At 39.1% G+C, this 21,678-nt stretch overlaps 1 protein-coding gene across 1 annotated transcript; it reads left to right on the top strand.

Moving 5' to 3' along the window:
• The first annotated feature begins 2,881 nt into the window (after positions 1 to 2,881).
• On the top strand, positions 2,882 to 5,923 carry LOC120289461 (protein NRT1/ PTR FAMILY 2.9-like). Its single transcript, XM_039304374.1, has 4 exons — positions 2,882 to 3,021; positions 3,122 to 3,338; positions 3,447 to 4,007; positions 4,737 to 5,923. The coding sequence occupies exons 1-4, from the start codon at positions 2,910 to 2,912 to the stop codon at positions 5,638 to 5,640; spliced, it is 1,794 nt and encodes a 597-aa protein (XP_039160308.1). The 5' UTR covers positions 2,882 to 2,909; the 3' UTR covers positions 5,641 to 5,923.
• Positions 5,924 to 21,678: the final 15,755 nt, after the last annotated feature.

The following is a 21,678-nucleotide window of genomic DNA, read 5'->3' as shown; positions in this document are numbered from 1 at the left end:
GGGCTCATCCCACTTCTAGGTTGGTTGGTGCGGCAGTGGAATGAGATTAAACACGGTGTTTCTGTTGCTTGAAAATAGCTCCTTTTTTAATTCCTATTAAACACATGTAACTTGCCTCAGAGAAACACATAATTCGAAATGATTTTCTATAGCTTTTTTTCCTTTTTAAATGTTCCTGACCAATTCATATCCTCTAGGTCAAATTAAATTAGGCCTGCGCCAGTAGACCTATTCATGGGTATAACCGCCCACATAGTCCAATGGCCCGAAAAGCATTTTTCGGAAAGAGGGTTGGACAATATTTATTTAATTATAAGCCCAGTCTAGTAGCTTAGCCCGAAAAATTGTTCGTAGTACTTTCTGCGACGGGCGCGCTTAGGAATAATATAAGCAGGCCTGATAAGGTGTGGGCTTGACCAATGACCACCCATCTCTGCTCTGCCACTATCCTCAAATTTTACTCTCGGTTAGCTTTCAATTTAATTTCGACATTAATTGTCTTAAGTGATGGCAATTGAGAACGGGACGGATCCAATGTGGATTGTTACTACATGAGACCTTCTAGAAAAAAATATTTTTTTGGCTGAAATGACATCATTTTTAGCTAGCTTAATCAAGAGTTACAATGCCATCAGATCACGCATGGCTAAAATTAGGCAAAATAGAGTATTTTAAGTAGAATAGGAACGACTTTGCTAGCGCGTCGCCATGCGACAACACGAAGGACAGTTCACAGCAGAAGAGGACCAAGTGTCGATGGAGAGTAAATTTGGGATAATGGTACCACTTTGAGGTTTCTATGCATTGAAAAACTATTTTAGGTTAATTTGTCCAAGTAATACCATATTAGGATTTCCTATGTAATTAGCCCTCACCAATAATTATGCATCAGCCGTCATATTCTGTTTAATTATGTACTTTTTAGAGGACGATGGATACGAATAATCAAATACTGGAATATGTATACTTCACATATATAGGCCACCTCCCAATGGGAAGTACTGAGAAGTACATAAACCCAAAAAGATCGCCGTGCCATTGAGCCTTCACGTTAGGCAAGGCCTATTATGGCCCAAACGTAATAAGTTGGGCCCAACTCAATTCCGCACTTAAAAAGTGCAGCATTTGGTCTACTTTCACAAAATAGTAATTCACTAGTTGACGTACAAAACGATTGAGATTACAATGGCTGAAGACAGTATTAATTGGAAAACAGTCCTTTTCGAAAAATGGACACGTCGAATCAATTTAGCTGGCTTGTCTAAATATAGCCAAACTCCAGTCCGCCCAATTGTGTAGTTTGGCTTCTTCTCTTGCATTGGAAGCTTGTGAGTATTCAAAATCAAATTGTCAACAGCCTTCATCCAACAGTCAACAGAGCCCACGCACGTGCGAGAGAGAGAGAGAGAGAGAGAGAGAGAGAGAGAGAGAGAGAGAGATTGCGACGTCCTCTGAATACATGTCCTGAGTCCCTACCTGAACAAATTACATTAAATGGTATGAGTTTGAAATGGACTGGACTATAATTAGATCCAATTGTGACGATGGGTTTGATTCGTATCCATCTTGCTGTCATCTCACATTCAAATGATCAAGCATGACAGATGATGGGTCCTTAGATCGTGTTGGCTATGAATTTCATTATGAGACACTATTATTGAGACTGGGATGAATATGAGGTGGGCACAACAAGAATTGTCGGCTCAAGCAAGATTTTTTCTCAATGAGAACAAACAAGTTATTAACTTTGATTATCAATGGAACAAATGGACTTACTAGCAGAACTAGTCGCCAAATTGTGATTTGTCTTTTTGTTGAAAGTCAAAAAATAGAACTCTAGTCATTTTCCATTGTTTTTCTCCTTTTCACATGCATGGTTAGAAATTCTTGGGGTAATCAATTTTTGAATGGTCAGGTTCTGAATTAATGGGACTGGTCCCCCATTCTTTGGAACTAGGAACCTAATCATCTGATCTTGCAACTGAACTGGATCAAACCTATAAATCTGATCTAGTTTCCAGGTGCTATTCACGTGTTTGTTGTCATTTACATGCTAAGCAAAATAATTTTTGGTGTATATATAAATTCTATAAAAGATTGATGTTGCCCATAAGTCTTCTCATGGTGCGTCTTACTATAAAATCAACACGGACTGCCGATCAAATTGGGAATTGACGGATGTCACCTTCTTGGAATATGAATCAACCAATCCTAGTTCATTAATTGCCTGAATCATGTTTTTGTGATATTAAATATGTCTAAGGTTGCATTTCGTAGGTTAGACGTAGACCGAAAATCCTAGTTCTTTAATTGCTTGAAGAATGTCATGTTTTTTGTGCTATTAAAGTTATCTTAGGTTGTATTTGTTGGTTAGACGTAAACCGGAATAGAGTATCATAAAAAATGAAGCGGACATGAATAAGGATCGAGGTCAGTTTTAAGTAAGAAGCGGACGAGTATTCCCATTCTCATGTTCATCACGTAATTGGTCTCTAGTACAAGTTCTACACGACTAGAAGTGCCCCATTTTTTCTATGGTTCACTCTTAGATTTCCTTATCCGGAAAATTATTTTCGAGGAATCTGTATATTAAGCATAACTATGAGAGCCAATTTCTAGCAGGGAAAGCTGACCCTCTACTCTAGTTACAGCACAAGTTGATTCGACGAGGGATGAGAGATGGGATTATGAGTCGACTAATATTAGATGTATATACGTCCTTCGTTAAGGCAAGTAGACTCGGTCAATAGTGACAGCTCAATGACTTCGAAGTGTAAAATTCATTGAAAAAGAAAACTGTCAATCAGGAAGGAGAGATTGAATTCGTGGGAACAGCAAGAAGAATGCCGACAAAATTGCATGATATTTAAATTGCTTTGCTTTGCTTTGCGTTTTAACATCCCCGAAAGATGGAGGACAGGAGGAGTACTTCTATGGACAAAACCATGGAGAAGAAGAAGGATGGTGTTTCGACCGAGGAGATTCGCTATGGGGGCATAAAAGCCATGCCCTTTGTGATAGGTAAGAGTGACTACAAAGCGCGGTTTTCTTCTGTATATGTCTACGTCTTCTCTAAATTACAAAGGAAATGAAAAATGACACGAGCGTGCAAAAAATGCAGGAAACGAGACATTTGAGAAGCTCGGGACGATCGGCACCTCCTCCAACCTTCTGGTCTATCTCACCACTGTCTTCAACATGAAGAGCATCACGGCTACTAATATCGTTAACATTTTCAATGGGACCAGCAATTTCGCCACCTTGATCGGGGCTTTCCTCTGCGACACATACTTCGGGCGTTACAAGACACTAGGATTCGCTTCAGTGTCCTCGTTTCTGGTACTTGCATTTAGCATCTCATCGTTGCACGGTTCACTTGTATATGTTCCAAGCAGGAAAGTGTGCAAGTGTGACTAGGATCTATTTAACATTCCATTTCATGTTCCAGGGATGCTTGTACTTACTCTCACAGCAGCCATAGCGATGATGCATCCTCCTCCTTGCAAGACAGAGGAGAGCAACTTGTGCCATGGACCGACGTTTGGGCAAATGGCGTTTCTGCTCAGCGGGTTTGGACTGCTTGTGATTGGAGGTGGCGGGATTAGACCCTGTAACCTGGCATTCGGTGCCGACCAGTTCAATCCTAATACAGAATCTGGGAAGAGGGGAATTAGTAGCTTCTTCAATTGGTACTATTTCACCTTCACTTTTGCCATGATGGTATCTTTGACAATCATCGTCTATGTGCAAGCCGATGTGAGTTGGGCTTGGGGATTGGCCATTCCCACGTTCCTCATGTTCTTGTCATGCGCTCTCTTCTTCGTGGGAACGAAAATATACGTAAAAGTTAAACCGGATGGTAGTCCGCTGGCGAATACCTCACGGGTGATAGTGGCAGCAATAAAGAAGAGGAAGTTGAAGTTACCGGACCAGCCAGGTCTCTCCTTGTATGACCATGTTCCGAGCAGTACTATCAACTCCAAGCTCCCTCACACCGATCAATTCAGGTATTTTGCTGGTGCTTTCTCATCTTGTCTTTCATTTTCATGAGTTTCCGTGTTGAGCAGCATCAGAAACTGTCTGCAAAGTGCTTTATCTGATGAACTTCCGGGGAGAACAGTAACGATTAAAAATTGAATGGTAGTTAGATAGCATAAGACAACTCGGTCTATAATTTTATTTTATTTTTTATATTTCTGATGATATAGCTGTAAGCTGTCCTCATTATTGCCGTAACAAATCAAGCCTTTGTCTGGTCTATGCATCAAAAATCTCTGGTTGACCATGTTCCCCCAAAAAAGCAACTTTCAAGAAACGACAAGCATGACTGCACCCTAAAATTTTATCACCTAATAGCAAATTCTAGAGAACATACATACCATGCTAGCAAAATGATATGTCTTGTCCTATCAACGTGCAATGTTTCATACTCCCTAAAATTAGTTGCAAAGAGTTATATCTGATCTGCTTGCACTAAACAGTCTGTGATTATGAGTGATATGTGAATATGATTTTGGGCATTGTGGAACCAATCTTCCCCCCAGAGGATAAAAAAGCGCACACTTTCTTTAATCGCAAAAGTTGCAGGAGCACATATATTGGCACTAGGGAAAAGCAACTTGAGAAAACCATTTAAATGAAAGATGGGTTTTCTAACAGGTTTTGGTCCACAAGAACACCAGAATCAGACAGCTAACAATGTTCTGAACATTTAACTTAGTCGCTGATAATTTCAGATTCATCAACAAAGCCACAATCATCACTCCACAAGACCAAATTAACCGTGATGGATCAGCAGCCAATCCATGGAGACTCTGCAGCATTCAGCAGGTCGAAGAAGTGAAGTGTTTGGTAAGAGTCGTACCCATTTGGACCTCTGCCATGATCTACTACATAGCCCTAGTCCAACAGCAAACCTACGTAGTCTTCCAAGCCCTTCAATCCGATCGACGCCTCGGGAGCTTGAACTTCAAGATTCCAGCTGCCACTTACATTATATTCTCGATGATCGCACTCACTATCTGGATTCCTATCTACGACAGAATGATAATCCCACAGCTAAGGAAGTTGACAGGAAAAGAAGGCGGGATCACACTTCTCCAGAAGATGGGAATCGGCATGTTCCTTGCCGTGATCACAATGCTTATATCAGCCATTGTCGAGAACAAAAGGAAAACTCTGGGACTGACTGAGCCCATTGGGGTCGACCCAAGGAGAGGTGCAATTTCTTCTATGTCAGGATTATGGTTGGTGCCTCAGCTGGTGATGGGAGGATTGTCTGAAGCATTTACACTCATCGGTCAAGTCGAATTTTACTATAAGCAATTCCCAGAAAACATGAGAAGCATTGGCGGGTCGCTCTCTTTTGTGGGGATGGCAATGTCGAGTTACTTGAGTAGCTTGCTGATATCCATCGTTCACCAGGTCACAAAAGGAGGAGTTGCAGATGGTGACTGGTTGCCTGAAGATCTTAACAAGGGAAAGTTGGACTATTTTTATTATCTGGTTGGTGTATTGCAGGCATTGAACTTAGGTTACTTCATAGCATGTGCTAGGTGGTATAAGTACAAAGGAAGCAACATTAGCGCTAGTGTTGAAGTCGATACGGAGAAAATCAACTCAGAAAAAGTACTTGTTTGATGCTTCACACCATTTGTACATCATTAAGAACATCAAAAGGCTATAATTCCCAGTCCAGTGTCTAAGTAAATGAAATCTAGTGAGGCTTGTCTGGAGCAACAATTGCAAGAGGGCACGACCACGGATCAGATTGAAAGATAACTTGCCCACCTCATAGCATCTTGTTCGTGCCTCAATCTTTCATCAGTTTTCTTCAATATGTTTCACCTAATATCTATGTCCTTGTCCACGATGTATTTGACTGATGGAATTGTGGAGTCTAATGGAGAAAAGTAATATCAAACCGCAAAGCTCCTAATGTTAATGGCATACATGTAACTTTCATGTTAAAGCAAAGAATAGAGTTTCTTACTATAGCTAATGTCACACATATAATTTCTAGGATAACTATATATGCCCTAAACTCGCATTATATACTGGGGCAATGTCTTTTGTAATGTAACCTAAAACTTATAACTCTGATATTTATACTGATGTAAAGAGATTGTCTAGTGCGATATTTTGGTTTTTCCTTTTGTAATTGCCACACCTCGATTCCAACTAAAAAAGGGGATCAGATGGCCGTCCTCTTACGCGAAGGATGCAGCCTAAAGCAAAACCAGTGTAAATGATGCAAGCCAAAGTTAGGCTTTCTCAAACAGTAGGATCGGAAGAGTAACTTGCACACGGGAAACAGGACGAACAGAAATTTCAGCATTGCGCAAGCTTAGGAGAACAGTCGTATATTTGTCGATACAGATCAGATCAACTTGATTTCAAAGCCAGATGAACAAAGACTTTTGGATCTACAATTTCTCTGTTTTGGGTTTTCTGAAATAAGCACTGTAGGATGGTCGAATTTGAGTTGGAAGTGGGTGAAAAATAATGAACAGAATAGGAAAAGATAGAAACTTCATTGGTTACTCTTCTAGGCCTCCAAGGAAGCTGAAAGAGCATCAATTCTTCTAGATTGATGACTGCAACTCTTCAAGGATGCAGATTTCAAAAATCTCCAACTCTTCAAGAACGGAGTGAAAACTCTTCTAAGTTTTCAAGGGTATGAACTTTGCAAGGTTCACAATACTTGCTTGAAATCAAAGTTTTCATTCATCAAAAGTCGTCTGTCTTGTACCAGAATTGGATGACTTATATCGTTAAAGAAATAAAGACAGAGCATTGAAACTAGGAAAGAGCATAAAAACTTGAAAGCATTAAAGAACATTGAACTAGAAAAATAGTAATGAGCATAGAAACTAGAAACTGGTAAAAGCATAACGTCTTCATGGCTCCCAAGGTGTCTTCTTTCAAACTTCCGGGATGGACTCAAGATATTGATATGACTTCTCGGTTGAATTGACAACTTCATTGAACTTTATCGACAATCGACAACTTCATCGATAAGAGGTTTCATCGAGCTTGAATGCGGGCCAATCTTCTTGGTCGAGAGAGCTGGTCTTCAATGCGGGCTACATCAATAAACTCACTATAAAAATATATATACATCCATGTATCTAATAAGATGGGGAGTTAATTACATGATCAGAAGTTTTTAAAATCCATGAAAGAGATTATATATATATGTATATAATCTCTAAACTTAACTAAACCAAACAAATGTCATTTAGACATGTATCAAAATATCTCAACTCATACATACAATTCAACTACCAAAGTTCCCCATCCTACCAGTCATTAGCTAAAGGACCTAAAAAATATTAGAATGAAAGCGAAGAGCAACCATAGCATAGTGAGTAATGAATATCTCTTCTAAGCAATTCAAGCACCCACAAAGTGCATGGCAATATCAAAACTCAATAATCTCAAATCTAGTAGATAATATATACACAATATCAAGATGAATTATGACCATTCAACGAAGTCTTTTATGTATTGGAAATACTCATTTAAATTAACAATATCAAACCAAACATTAATGGTTCGATTCATTGACCAATCTTATAAAAATATATATCAATTGTCTATTTCATTTATCAATCTCATACCACACATCAATAGTCTCTTTTATTGATCTATCTCATGTCAAATCGCACATCAATCGTCCATTCACTAAACCAATATATTGCTACTCGAACCACGATCAAGACACAATGGGTGCGTTTGGGAACCACTTTTGGGGAAAATCTTTAGGAAAATGCAAATACCTTTGAGTTAAATGTGTTTTACAAAATGCAACCGTGTTTGGTAAATTGTACTTTGAAAGCTCTTTGTAAAGTATTTTGAGCAAAATAGCGTTTGGGGAATTACACTTAAAAAGGATCTTTGTGGTAAAAAAAATTATCAAAAGAAAAATTAAAAAAATTGACCAAAGGGCGTGGCCGCCGCGACCTCTCGGCGACCTCCGGCGACCTCCGGCGACCTCCGGCGACCTCGACGACCTCCGGCAACGCTGGATCCGGGCAGCGAGGTCGCGGGAGGACCTCGCCGCCCCGTGATCTAGGTCACGGCGGGGTCGCTCGACCTGGCCGCCCTCGGGGCCGGGGCGGTGAGGTCGCGGGAGGTCGCGCGACGCCGCCGCGACCTAGATCCAGGGGCAGCGAGGTCGCGCGGCCCGATCGGGGCCGCAAGGTCCTCCCGCGACCCCCGCCGCCCCCGCATCTAGGTCGTGGTGACCCAAACCTTGCCGTGGGTCGCGGCGCCGCGCCACCGCTCGGCATCACTCGTGCCGGCGACGGTCACCGTGACCGCTCACGGAAGAAGAAGACCGCCCGCCGCCCCCGGATCCGGGTTGCGGTGACCCGGCCCTGGTCGCGTCACCTCCGGCGTCGGTCGCGCCACCTCCGACGTCGGTCGCGCCACCCCCGACGATCGCGGCGTCCCTCTAGCGATCGCCGGCCACTCGCGGTCGGCCCGGCCACAGAACCCCGGAGAAGATGAACAAGTTGCGACACAAGGGCAAGAACCGGAAAAACAAAAAATTCGTGAGGATAATTTCGGAAAAAAAAAAATGAACAAAGTGCCCGTGTGGGCATGCCAAAGCCGAAAGCCCAAGGCAAGTCCCCCGCCTTGGGCTTTCGGCTTCACAATGCCGGCATTTAGGGAATGCGGGCTCAAAATTTTTTGCCAAACGGGCTGGCATTTGCCCAAGTACCTTCAGGCTTCAAAGGGGCTTTGGGAAGTGGTTCCCAAACACACCCAATGTCCAAGATAATGCGACTAAGATTCCTTATCGGTAAGATCTTCATCTATCATCAGCTAGTAATTTAGCCTAGAAGGACATCTTTAAACCAGTATGCATACCCATAAACCCCTAACCAACTTTGCGGTCATATTGAGCATCAAACCATCATCCTTCAATAAACCACAATACCAAATCCAAAGCCATCTCATAATTAGAATATATTTTACAATCCAAAACATATATTCTTTTGCAACTCCATTCATCAAACAAAAGACATTTCATAGGAGATTTCTCAAACCCTTTCGAATTCATTCTATAAACCACCTTCACAAATAAATCTGCATAACATCTCGGAATGTCTTTCATAAAATGTTTCTTAAAATGTATTTCGTAATATATTTCTCAAATCATTTACAAATAATTGAAAAGTAGTAAATACTTAATCCATATTTTTATGCAATAAACATGCTCTTTCATAACTCATAATATATCTAATTTCTACAACTTTCAAGTTATGAGTTTAAAAATTCATAAAAGAGATAGCACCACTCACTAGGGAATGCCTCCAACCAAACAACAAAGATTTCTTGAATTGTCGAACTCGTAATCCTATAAATAAATAAAAACGAGAAATAACATCAAAGTCAAGTAAAACGTTACCTCGCCTATGAATTGGCTATACAAAGCTTACTCGCTAATAAAACAACTCTCACACGCTAACAAATCTCTCGTCCGAAACCGATATCCCAAACTATTAGCAATGCAAACCTTGAGCGTAAAATTTTGAATTTCACTTCAACTAAATCGTTACTTTAAATTGACTCTTGTCGAATTCCACGGTTCCACAATACTCTTATCTACCATTTCCATGAAATCCATCGGCTTAACAACTCAAGAATCATGCCTCACTGTTCACATTTTACAAAACTTCAAAATTATTCCTTAATTCCGAAAACTATTCTGATTAGACAAACAAAGGGCTTGAATCCTTATGGGACGTTGCAAATTGAAGTAAATCTAGTTTGACGAGGTATCCGTGACATGTACGCACAAAAACCCTACTTTCCTTGTTCTTTCTTCTTTCCTCTTTCTTTCTTTGTTTCTTCCTTTCTTTCTTCCTTTCTTTCCTTTCCTCTCTTTCTTGCGTGCTCTACGTGCTCACTTTTCCTTTCATTTTGATTCCTCTTTTCTTGCTATAATAAAAAAGTCCACTTTTCCTTTCATTTTGACTAGTCACAGCTTTCTTTTCTCTCTCTTTTTTAAATTTCAACCCTACTTCGACCAAGTCAAAAAGGGCAAAAAGAAAAAGAAAGCAGTAGTACACTAATTTAAAAGGTTTTCACACTTAAAAGTCACTTGTCTTCTTCTATACTTTTTCTTTTTAAATTTATGTTTCTAGTACTTGGTATAGGTTGGCAAGATGGTGGGACCCACGTATATGAACAATGAGAAGATGAAGATTGATCAGGTATATGACAAGAACTTTGGTTCCTAGAATATACAAATCAAGGACCTATTGTAAGACTTACATCGGCCTTTGTTGAGAAATAAACTAGATTCAATCAAGCAATGAGAGTGGGAATTGTGAGATCAGAAATAAACCTTTGATGAACAAAGGTTTCTACGATAAATCGATGAATTCAATGTGATCATAAGGTAAAAACTTTAATTTTGTTATTTTTTCTACCTGAAAGTTATAGTACCGCTATGACTGCAGTGAGCTATTCATTTGGTTTTTAAAAAAAAATGAAGCTTCAAGAAATTCAAGATTTGATTCTTAGCAAGAAAATTTGCAAAAGAGAGCCGAGTGAATTTTCAACTGCTACCTTAAGTATTTAAGACAGGGGGAGAAGCAATCAATGAAGGTGAAACTAATCCCATGGAAGATCAAAGTCCAAAGGGAGAAGTAAATCGAGATCTCGTGGTGAACTAAGTAGCTGAAATTGCAAAACGATATGCCATATGAGACGAGATTATGGAGTCCCAATGAAGAAAATTCTGTATGGAGATCAAAATAAAGAGAAAGAGAAATTTATGGATGCAACTCTTGAAGAGACACTTGACAATGATGCTATAATTTTGAGCACTGACAATTTGATTGAGCCTTGGATTCTAGACTAAGGTGCATCATTTCACTAAACTTTGTACAAAGAATTAATGCACAGGAGTTATCCTACATATGAACATTTCTGCTTGCCCCAAATTTTAAAAAAGAAAAAACTTGACGCAAAAGCTAAAAAAAAAAAAAAAAAAAATCATTAGGGGGATGAATAATATAGAAAAATAAGATGTTACATTCAATGAAAATATGTTGTACAAGGATAGATAAATAATAAGGTCTAGTGTGAAGGAATAATGGGTAAAGACTAGAGAGATTGAATTAGAGGGGTTTTTTAGAGTGTTACGATTAAAAATCTTAAATCTATTGTTGTAGACTCTAATGAAAAAAATCAGATGGATCACATACACTTGAACCAAATTTAAGAAGATATAATTAAACATCTAAACCTATATAGAGATATTTTTTGTCATTGCATTATTTGAACCAACTAGTGTAAGTTAAAGATTCTATTGGGTGGGAGTTAGTAATACGAGATGAGTTGGATCCGCTCGAGAAAAAAGAGCTTGGGTGTTCACTCTCAAATAGGAAGAAGGCATGGGTGTATCAAGTTAAAGAAGAACTTGATGACAGTAAGAGGTATAAAGTACAGTTAGTAGTAAAGGCTTTTTAGCAAAAAGAATGAAACTAACTACATAGATTTTCTCTCTCGTTGTCACGTTAACAATTATCAAGTTAGTGCTAAGTGTTGTTGTCGCTGAGAATTTATATTTAGAGTAGTCAAAAGCAAAGATTTCATTCCACCATGATAACTTAGAGGGAGCTATTTATATGGTACAATTAGAAGGTTTCTAGATTTCTAGAAAAGAAAATTATGTTTGTAAGTTGGGAAAAAGTCTATATGGCTTGAAACAAGCTTCTAGGCAGTGGTATAAGAAATTAGACATCTTTGTGCATGATACAATGTTCACTAAAAGTGAATGGATCACTATTATTACTTCAATAAATGTAATGACTACTATATTATATTTTTGTTATATGTCGATGACATGCTTATTGTAGGATCTAGTATAAGTAAGACCAATATACTAAAGCAATAATTGTGAAAAGAGTTTGAGATGAAAGGCTTGAGAGTAGTGAATTGGATCATGGGATGAAGATCACGCAAGATAGATTTAGAGGAATTCTAAAATTATCTCGAGAAAAGTATGCTATAAAAGTGTTGCAGATTCAGAGTTCAAAATGCAAAACTAGGAAGTACTCCTTGAAAAGTCACTTCAAGCTCTCAAAGACAGTCACCAAAGACAGATGAAGAGCGGAAATTTATGATTAAGGTGCCTTTTGTGTCATCTAGTTAGCAATTTGGTGTATGATGTAGTGTGTACTATATCAGACATAACTCACACAACGGGAGTTATGAGCGAATATATGGCTAATCCAAGAACAAAGTATTAGAAAGATGTAAAGTCGCTATTAAGATATCTAAAAGACACTATGGCTATATTACTATGTTTTATGAAAAATGTGCAACTTTATAAGACTTTGTGGATGCAAATCTTGGTGGTGGCTTGGACAAGAGGAATAGCACCTTGGGTTTTGTTTTTACCTATAGCATCAACTCGGATGTCTATGTTGGAGAAATCCTCGTGAAGAGTTTTGAAGTTGACAAAATGTTTCCGTCGCCTAGTCTCGAAGGTCTCGCAGACTCGTTAGTTAAAGTCTCGAAGACTTCCGGACAGCCAGACTCAAGACTCAAAGTCTATCCTCATTGACAGTCTTTGATCCGTTGAATAAAGGTTATCCCGAACTAGATGTTTTGTTCAGGATTTAACCTTATCATCCGGAGAAGATCTCGTGGCTGGAGAAGACGATCGAATCCTTTGATTGATCAAGATTGATTCAATGACTGAAGATTCGATGATTGTCTAAATATTATTGGAAGGTTCTCGCTTATGGAAACCGAGATCCGATTGTATGGGCGAACAGATTGATGGGCTATCAACACGTTCCTTTAATAGCTCGAACGATCTTCCTAATTGATTCCGTCCAACGGGTAGATTGGAGGAATTCCTTTGGAAAGTGCCAACGGGTATAATGGCATAAAGGAGTATATAAGGAAGACGTTCTTAGTCGTTTAAGGAGAATGCGCGATAGAAGAATTCCAAAGTCCGAAGCTCCTATTTGTTTAGATAAATCTCTTGAGCGAATACTTGTATACAAAAGAGAGTCTATATTTGTGAGAGACCTTGAGGAGGTGTGATAGAACATCTACACTTTGTGGAATCAAGGCAAAGCCGTGCTGTAACTTCTCTTTTGATCATAGTGAAATCCAGCCGGTGGGCTGTCGGTGCGGAAGAGTGGACGTAGGCTTGGAATAAGCCGAACCACTATAAATCCTATGTTTGATTTTCTCTTCCTTACTCTCTCTACATCGATCGTATTTCAATCTGTTGCTTCCGTATTTGAGAAAAATTGTTTGTGCGCCTATTCACCCCCCCTCTAGGTGTTTATACTAGCAATATCAATTGGTATCGAGCACAGTACTTACTTTATTTGAAGTGTATTACTTCATAGTAAAAGATCCATGGCTAGTATGCTAGCACCAGGGCTGATGGAAGGGCAAAGCAATACCAGACCACCTTACTTTGATGGAAATGATTACAACATCTGGAAGAACAAGATGAAAGCTTTCCTACGATCAAAGGATCCTCCGGAATGGGACGTTGTAGAAAAGGAATTACTCCTACCACTGCATCGATCTCGAAAGAGGAAAAGAAATCAAGAATCCAAATGGAATGTCTCGGGAAGAAATAACCAAGAGACAGACACTCGATGCAAAAGCAATTTATTCCTTATATTGTGCTTTATCACCAACTGAATATAATAGAATATCTTCTTGTGGTACAAAGAAAAGAAGTTTGGGACAGATTGCATATCACCTATGAAGGAACAGATCGAGTGAAGGAAACAAGAATCAACATTCTTCTCGGTCAATACGAAGCCTTCGAATGAAGCCGGGAGAATCAATATCTCGACATGTTTAGTCGTTTTACGATATTGTAAATAGTCTTGAAAATCAAGGTCAACCAACTTCGATCCCATGAAGGTAAACAAGCTACTACGTGGACTCTCCAAGGATTGGAATCACATAAAGACTTCGATAAGAGAGACGCAGAGAATTATGCCACTATCTCGTCAATGAGTTGATTGGAACTCTTCAGTCCTATGAAGTGGAAAGGATCAATGAAGATGAAGATCCAAGAGGTAAGAAATCCATTGCATTAAAATCAAATGATGATTCGATGTTACAGATTCGAAGAAGATATGGACGATGAGGAGCTTGCTCTCATGATAAGAAGATTCAAAAACTAAATAGAAAAGGAAGAAGGTTCAACTCAAAGAAACAAGGCTTTCAAAGACAGCAGACCAAGTCTCGTTGATGATGAGGAACCAAACAAAGATGTAGTTTGCTTTGAATGCAAGAAAAAGGGACACATCGACCAACCGTCCTCTTTTGAAGAAAAAGAAAGGAAAAGCTGAAAAATTTCGAAAAGCTCTCAAAGCTGAAACCTGGAGTGATACTAAGTGTGAAGAAAGTGATAATGAATATGCCAATCTATGTCTGATGGCACAATCGACTCGGACTGGATCGGACTCGGGATCGGACTCGACATGTGAATTTGAGGCAAGTAATTTTAAAATTCCTGTCAAAGTTTCTAAATATATTGAGGAACTATGCGTTAGTCTTAAGACTTCTCTCAAAAGTATTTCCAAACTAAAAAGGAAAACTCAGCTCTAAAACAAAAGGAAAATGTTTTAGCAGAAAAAAGTTAAAAGTCTAGACTTGTCTCGTTTCCAATCTTAAAGAAAATGAAGAAAATCTTTTAAAAGAAAATGCTTTCTTAAAAACAAGACTTATCTAATATATCAAAGAAATTTTCTATGGGATCCGAAAAACTTGAGAAAATTCTTTCAAGACAAAGACCTTACTTCAATAAGTCCGTCCGGGTATGACAAGAAACAATTCCCTTGATTGATTTTCCTAAAGTAAAAGAAAGAATTAAGAAAAGGCTTTCGAGTGAGGTTTACAAAAATCACTTCAAGAAAGTCTTTGTAAAACCCGTAGGTAGAAATGCTCTCGGATGTTCTAAGTGCAACAAACCAGGATCACTTTGAAAAGAGTGTCCTATGGTATGGAAACCTATTAAGAAAGTATGGGCTAATACTGTTTATCTTACTAACACCAAAGGACCCAAGAAAATTTGGGTACCAAAGAAAGCTTGAGACTCTTTGTTAAATGCAGGTCTCCATCAAGAAACAGGTAAAGTGGTATCTTGACAGGCGGATGCTCAAGACACATGACAGAGACTCAAATTGCTTTATAAAGCTTGCTCAAGTAAATGGTGGAAAAGTTTCATTTGGAGGAAACAAAAGGAAGTATTGTGGGATTTGGAACCGTGAAAATTGGAACTCTCACAATAAGTAATGTTTCCTTAGTGGAAGGACTCAATTACAATCTTCTCAGCATTAGTCAATTGTGTGATATTGGTTTCAAGATCTCCTTTCAAGAAGGAACATGTTCCGGAATCAGTAAAGACTCTACTCAATCTTTTCTAGGTCGAAGACATGGAAACATCTATCTTCTGGATGTGAAACCAAATGAATCGCAATGTCTTATCTCAATTCAAGACGAAGCAAGCTTATGGCACAAAAAGCTTGGACATGTCAATATGAAGCAATTAGCCAAAATCTCATCAAAGTAGCTTGTTCGAGGTCTACCAAAATTGCCATACCAAAAGACCGATTCATGCACTCCATGTATTCGGGAAAGGGGTAAAAAATTCTTTTAAGCCAATAAATCATGTCTCTACTAATCATGTTCTACGGTTGCTGCATATGGATCTCTTCGGACCAACCGAACTCGAGTATTGGGGGTAAGAAGTATTGCCTAGTAATTGTTGATGATTACTCCCGTTTTACTTGGGTATATTTCCTTTCAAGTAAGTCCAAAACCTTTTCGTATTTTGAAAATTTTGCTAAAAATGTTCAAAATGAAAAAGGTTGTGTTATCTCTAGTATAAGAACAGATCATGGAGATGAATTTGAAAATCAAGATTTTACAAAATTCTATGATGAATCTGGGCGTAAGCATATGTTTTCCTCTCCGTATACTCCTCAAAGAAAATGGAGTTGTGGAAAGAAAGAACAGATCTCTTCAAGAAATGGCTAGAACTCTTTTAATTGAAAGTAGAATTTCTTCTCGATTTTGGGCGGAAAGTTTTTCAACAGCTTGCTATATCATCAATAGAGTTTTCTTAAGATTTATTATTCGAAAACCCCTTATGAGTTATTCAAAGAAAAGAAGCCTATTGTTTCATACTTTCATGTATTTGGTTGCAAATGTTTTATTTTGAAAAATGCAAAAGATCCAGGTTGGTAAGTTTGAAGAAAGATCGATGAAGGTATCTTTCTTGGATATTCTATATCAAGCAAAGCTTACGGTCTATAACAAGAAGAGCTAGTCTCGAGAAGAGTCAATGAATGTCAAATTTCAAGACTCAATGCAAGATGAATCAAGTCGACTCATCAAGAAGAATGCAACCTACTCCGCACCCTCCAAAGTCTACAACTCAAGAAGCATCTCGGACTCTTGAAAACCAAGATCGGTTGTTAGTGAAGATCCAAATAAAGAAAGAGATCATCAACCGACAAATCAACAAGTAACTGAAACATAAGTCCAGTCATCCCAAAGATCTTATAATCGGCAAATGAATGAAGGAATTCGCACCATATCCAAAAGGCGAGAAGAGTCTAGTCTTTGTGGCACTCGTTTCGAAATTGAACCAAAGAGCATAGAAGAAGCTTTATCGATGAAAGCTGGATTGAAGCTATGCAAGAAGAACTCGAACCAGTTCAAGATAAATGATGTTTGGGAATTGACATCCAAACCAAAAGGAAAACTGTTATTGGAGCCAAATGGGTGTTCAGAAACAAGATGAACAAGAAAGGGAAAGTCGTACGAAATAAAGCAAGACTCGTGGCCAAGGGATATACGCAAGAAGAAGGAATAGACTATGATGAGACTTACGCTCCGGTGGCAAGGTTAGAAGCTATTCGACTATTACTTGTGTTTGCTTGTTATAAGAATTTCAGTTATTCCAAATGGACGTCAAAAGCGCATTCCTAAATGGATTTATCCATGAGGAAGTTTATGTGGAACAACCGCCAGGGTTTGAAGACCCAAAGAAGCCGACTCGCCTTCGACCGAAAAAGGCTTTGTATGGTTTAAAGCAAGCACCTCGGGCTTGGTACAACGAGTTAAGTAATTTCCTATTACAAAATGGTTTTGTCAAAGGTAAAGTAGATACGACTTTATTTATCAAGAAGGAAAATAAAAGTTTCTTACTTGTTCAAATATATGTGGATGATATTATTTTTGGATCCTTCAATGAAAGTCTATGCAAGAAATTTTCAAAGTCTATGCAGGATGAGTTTGAAATGAGTATGATGGGAGAATTAACATTCTTTCTTGGTCTTCAAATAAAACAATTGAAGGAAGGAACTTTCATTTATCAAGAAAAATATGTTAATGATCTTGTCAAAAGGTTTGGACTGGAGAATTGCAAAAGACCGACATACCAATGTCAAGTTCTTTAAAGATAGACAAAGATGAAGAAGGGAAGAAAGTTGATCAAAAGATGTACAGGGAGCATTATTGGATCACTTCTTTATCTTATTTTGCCTCTAAACCTGATATTTTGTTGAGTGTTTGCATCTCGTGCTAGGTTTCAATCGGATCCTAGAGAATCCCATCTCGGTGCTGCCAAACGCATCATAAAATACGTTGCTTCATCATCAAGCATCATCAAGAAGGGTCTTAAACTTCGGGATATTCAAACGCAGATCTAGCCGGTTGCGAGTTGATAGAAAGAGCACTTCAGAACTTGCCGGTTGCTTGGAAGCGTAACAGTGTCTTGGTTTTCAAGGAAACAAAGTACGTGTCTCTTTCAACAACGTAAGCAGTATGTAGCTCTTGGAAGCTGTTGTTCACAAATTCTATGGATAAAACAACAGCTAAGAGATTTTGAAATCGAAGACTCATGCACGAGAGATTAATTGCACAACACCAAATAAGCGCTATCAACCTCACCAAAAATCCAATTCTCCACTCAAGAGCGAAGCATATAGAAATTCAACATCACTTTATTAGAGATCACGTTCAAAATGGAGATGTTTCAATTCAATTTGTTGACTCAAAGAATCACCCGGCTAATATACTCACGAAGCCTTTGGAGAAAAATCAATTTGAGTCTATACGGACCGACTCAATATTTTGAGGTATGAGGATATCAAAGTCTAAAGACTTTCGGACTCGAAGCTTACAAGACTTTATCAACGGTCTTGTCTCGACCTTCGTACCGTAAGTCTTTCTCTCTCAATCTTATCTTGAAAAGGTACGATCATCGACTATGTTTAAATTGTTGCCGTAAATATTACATCGATTCATTTTCAAAAGGGAAGTTATTTTTGAAATAGCTATTTTTACGGATAAAAACAGTTATTTTGAAAAGGCATATTTTTATTTCCTTTGTGACGATTCGTTTACTCTTCTTTTTAACCGAACGAGCACTATCGATTACTCTTCACTTTTCTATTCACTCTCTCTCAAAAACCCTAGAAAGCATCGATCTTCCATTCCCGTTTGTCTTCTTCTCTAAATCTTCAAAAAGTTATCATCTTTTTTGGGAAAGTCAAGCTAGGAAACTTCCAAACACTGTTAAAGATGTCTTCTTCACGAAAGTCGTCAAGAATTGCAAGCAGGGGACCACAGAGAATGAGTGAGGGGCCTACGCACTTCGATCTTATCAAGATGAAGTTTCTCCAGATCGAACCGAGCCCACAACATTCTCAGCGTCATTCTCCATCATCTAGTCCTCAAGGCGTTGTTCATCGGGAAGAAATCATCGAGGAAGCGGACTCGTAAGAGTTCAAAAGCCTCGCTTTTATCTACAAGCTATATCGTGCTTTAAAAGGAATTCGTACTCCTTTGAACTATGTTGATGATTTTGTTAAAGAAAAAGCATATAGGAACGAATATATCTTTCGAAAAGAATGGAAAGTTTGGGAATCGCTCGTAAAGGGGTGGCCGAGGAAACCCTTGCGAATATCCCAAGTGATCCTCGTGATCGGGGGCCAAATCAGATGGGAATGATGATGACAATGACATTCAGTCTATTTCAACCGAAAATGGGTATTGCGGCTGAAATTCAAGGAAAAAGGGAGATTTGTTCGGATCAAAGGAACAAAAGGATCTCGTACTCGAAATTGTTGAAGCGTGGGGTAATAAACCCTAGGAGTGTGGACTTTGATTTTCTCGGATCTTTGTGAAAGTGAACTTGAGGGAAAAGTTCATTATCTTCAACTTGAAAAGTTCTGTTCGACTCAACTAAGGCTTATGCTTTGAATTGACTGCTTACTTCTATTCAAATCTTAGCTTTTTAGATGCGAATAGATTTTCCTTCGATGTCAAAGAACAAGACTATGTTGTGGATATGGATATCTTTGCAAATGTGTTAGAAGTTGAGAGAGACGTATATCAACCGATTAAAGTTTCCATTGCTCGGGCCACACTTGAACCGGTGAAGGACAGAGAACGAAGAGAAGATCACCTACTCAAGGATGAATGCATTCAACATCTTGCTTCACAAGACTGTGATTAATTGCCTTCGGCCAAAATCAACTTCCAAAACTGATGTTTCAAGCTCGAGGCAAAGTTGATGTATGCCATCCTCTCGTGGAAAGAAGTTTTCTCTCCCTCATACTTGTCATGTTTCACATGTATAGAGCGGTGATGAAGGACAGAGGTCAACTCCCTTACCCAAGCCTTGTTACGAAGTTATTCGACATCCGAATATTCAGCCTCCGCAAATCTTTTGTGTTCGATCATGCGATCTTATGGTGGTAGGACTGAAAATGGTGACCAAAATGCGTCCGAAGGAACTGAGCAAGGAATTGGAGAAATTCAAGGAGAAGACTCTGCCAAGTCTCATCAACTTTCTTACGCTAAGAGAAAAGGGAAGGAGCCCATGGCTGCTCCATCAAAGAAAAGAAGAGCTCTCCTCGTTGAGGATGAAGATGATGACGATGACATCACCATCTCCGCAATGGCTTTGAAGAACTTAAGTCGTCCTGTTCCACAGAAAGAATCGGAACAAAGGACGAAAGAAGCAGAGGAGAAGGAAGAAGAAGAAAGAGAAGCAAAGGAGAAGGAAGAAGAAGAAAGGGAAACAGAGCAAGAAGCGAGCAAGAAAGACTCAAGAAGAAAGAAGAGAAGGAGAACTTTGAGGAAATCTCTTCTCCACACTGTAGGGCATGAAAACGGGGAGTTCGGGAGAAAGGAGTGACATCTTCATTTCCGATGAAAGTGAAGGAGTTAGTCGCTCGCCCGGACCCGGAAGATGTTTATGCATCTCAATTTCCGGAGGAAGGTCATGAAGCTTCATCGCCCAACCCGCGAGATTATGCCGATCCACCATCGTCTCGCTTTTACTCCATCGAACGAGCGAAGCAAGTACTCGGACGATAATGGAGCAGATTTTCGCAGAATCATGGATATTCTCTTGGAGATGAAAGGTCAGATTTATGCCTTGGGATGCGAAGTTCAAAGCTTGAAGAATGAAGGTCAAGCTTCTTCCTGTTCATTAAATGAAAAGATGCAAGCCCTCTCTATTCGAGAATCGGGCCAATGCCAAGAGTGAGGAGGTTGTACAAACCGAAGGAAGACTTTAAGAGGCCGGAAGGCATTGTTCGGTCTATGGAAGATTTCCACTTGTCCGCGTTCCCAAGCAATCTTGATTTCATCTCATCCTTTTTAAATGATGACAAAAAGGGGGAGAGATGCATGATTTGAAAACTTTCAATCTTTTTTAACTGTTTGTTGGATTGTGTTTAACTGTCTCGTTTGTTTTTGACGACTTTGACTTTGTTTTGTGTCCGGATAAGAACCGCCTAGACTTGGATTTGACCGGATTTGACTGCTTCTATTTATCAATATTGATATCTTATGAATGGCTTAAATCATATATTGACTAACCTATTTTCGTGGTTGCGATTCTAGTGTTATTCTATTAGCCATTTATTTCCATAAGATATGCATATGTGTTTGAAAAATGTTTTGCAGGTCAAAGTTATCCAAATCTGCAGGAAGGTTTTGTCACCATCAAAAAGGGGGAGATTGTTGGAGAAATCCTCGTGAAGAGTTTTGAAGTTGACAAAATGTTTCCGTCGCCTAGTCCGAAGGTCCGCACTACGTTAGTTAAAGTCTCGAATACTTCCGGACAGCCGGACTCAAGACTCAAAGTCTATCCTCATTGACAGCCTACGATCCGTTGAATAAAGGTTATCCCGAACTAGATGTTTTGTTCAGGGATTTAACCTTATCATCTTGAGAAGATCTCGTGGGTGGAGAAGACGTATCGTAATCCTTTGATTGATCAAGATTGATTCAATGATCAAGATTCGATGATTGTCTAAATATTATTGGAAGGTTCTCGCTTATGGAAACCGAGATCCCGATTGTATGGGCGAACAGGATTGATGGGCTATCAACACGTTCCTTTAATAGCTCGAACGATCTTCCTAATTGATTCCGTCCAACGGGTAGATTGGAGGAATTCCTTTGGAAAGTGCCAACGGGTATGATGGCATAAAGGAGTATATAAGGAAGACGTTCTTAGGGTGCGTTTGGGAACCACTTTTGGGGAAAGCCTTTAGGAAAATGCAAATACCTTTTAGTTAAATGTGTTTTCCAAAATGCAACCGTGTTTGGTAAATTGTACTTTGAAAGCTCTTTGTAAAGTAT

Source organism: Eucalyptus grandis, chromosome 11, assembly GCF_016545825.1.
Source record: "Eucalyptus grandis isolate ANBG69807.140 chromosome 11, ASM1654582v1, whole genome shotgun sequence".
NCBI classification, from domain to species: Eukaryota; Viridiplantae; Streptophyta; class Magnoliopsida; order Myrtales; family Myrtaceae; genus Eucalyptus; species Eucalyptus grandis.
This window is presented reverse-complemented; position numbering and strand designations above follow the sequence as displayed.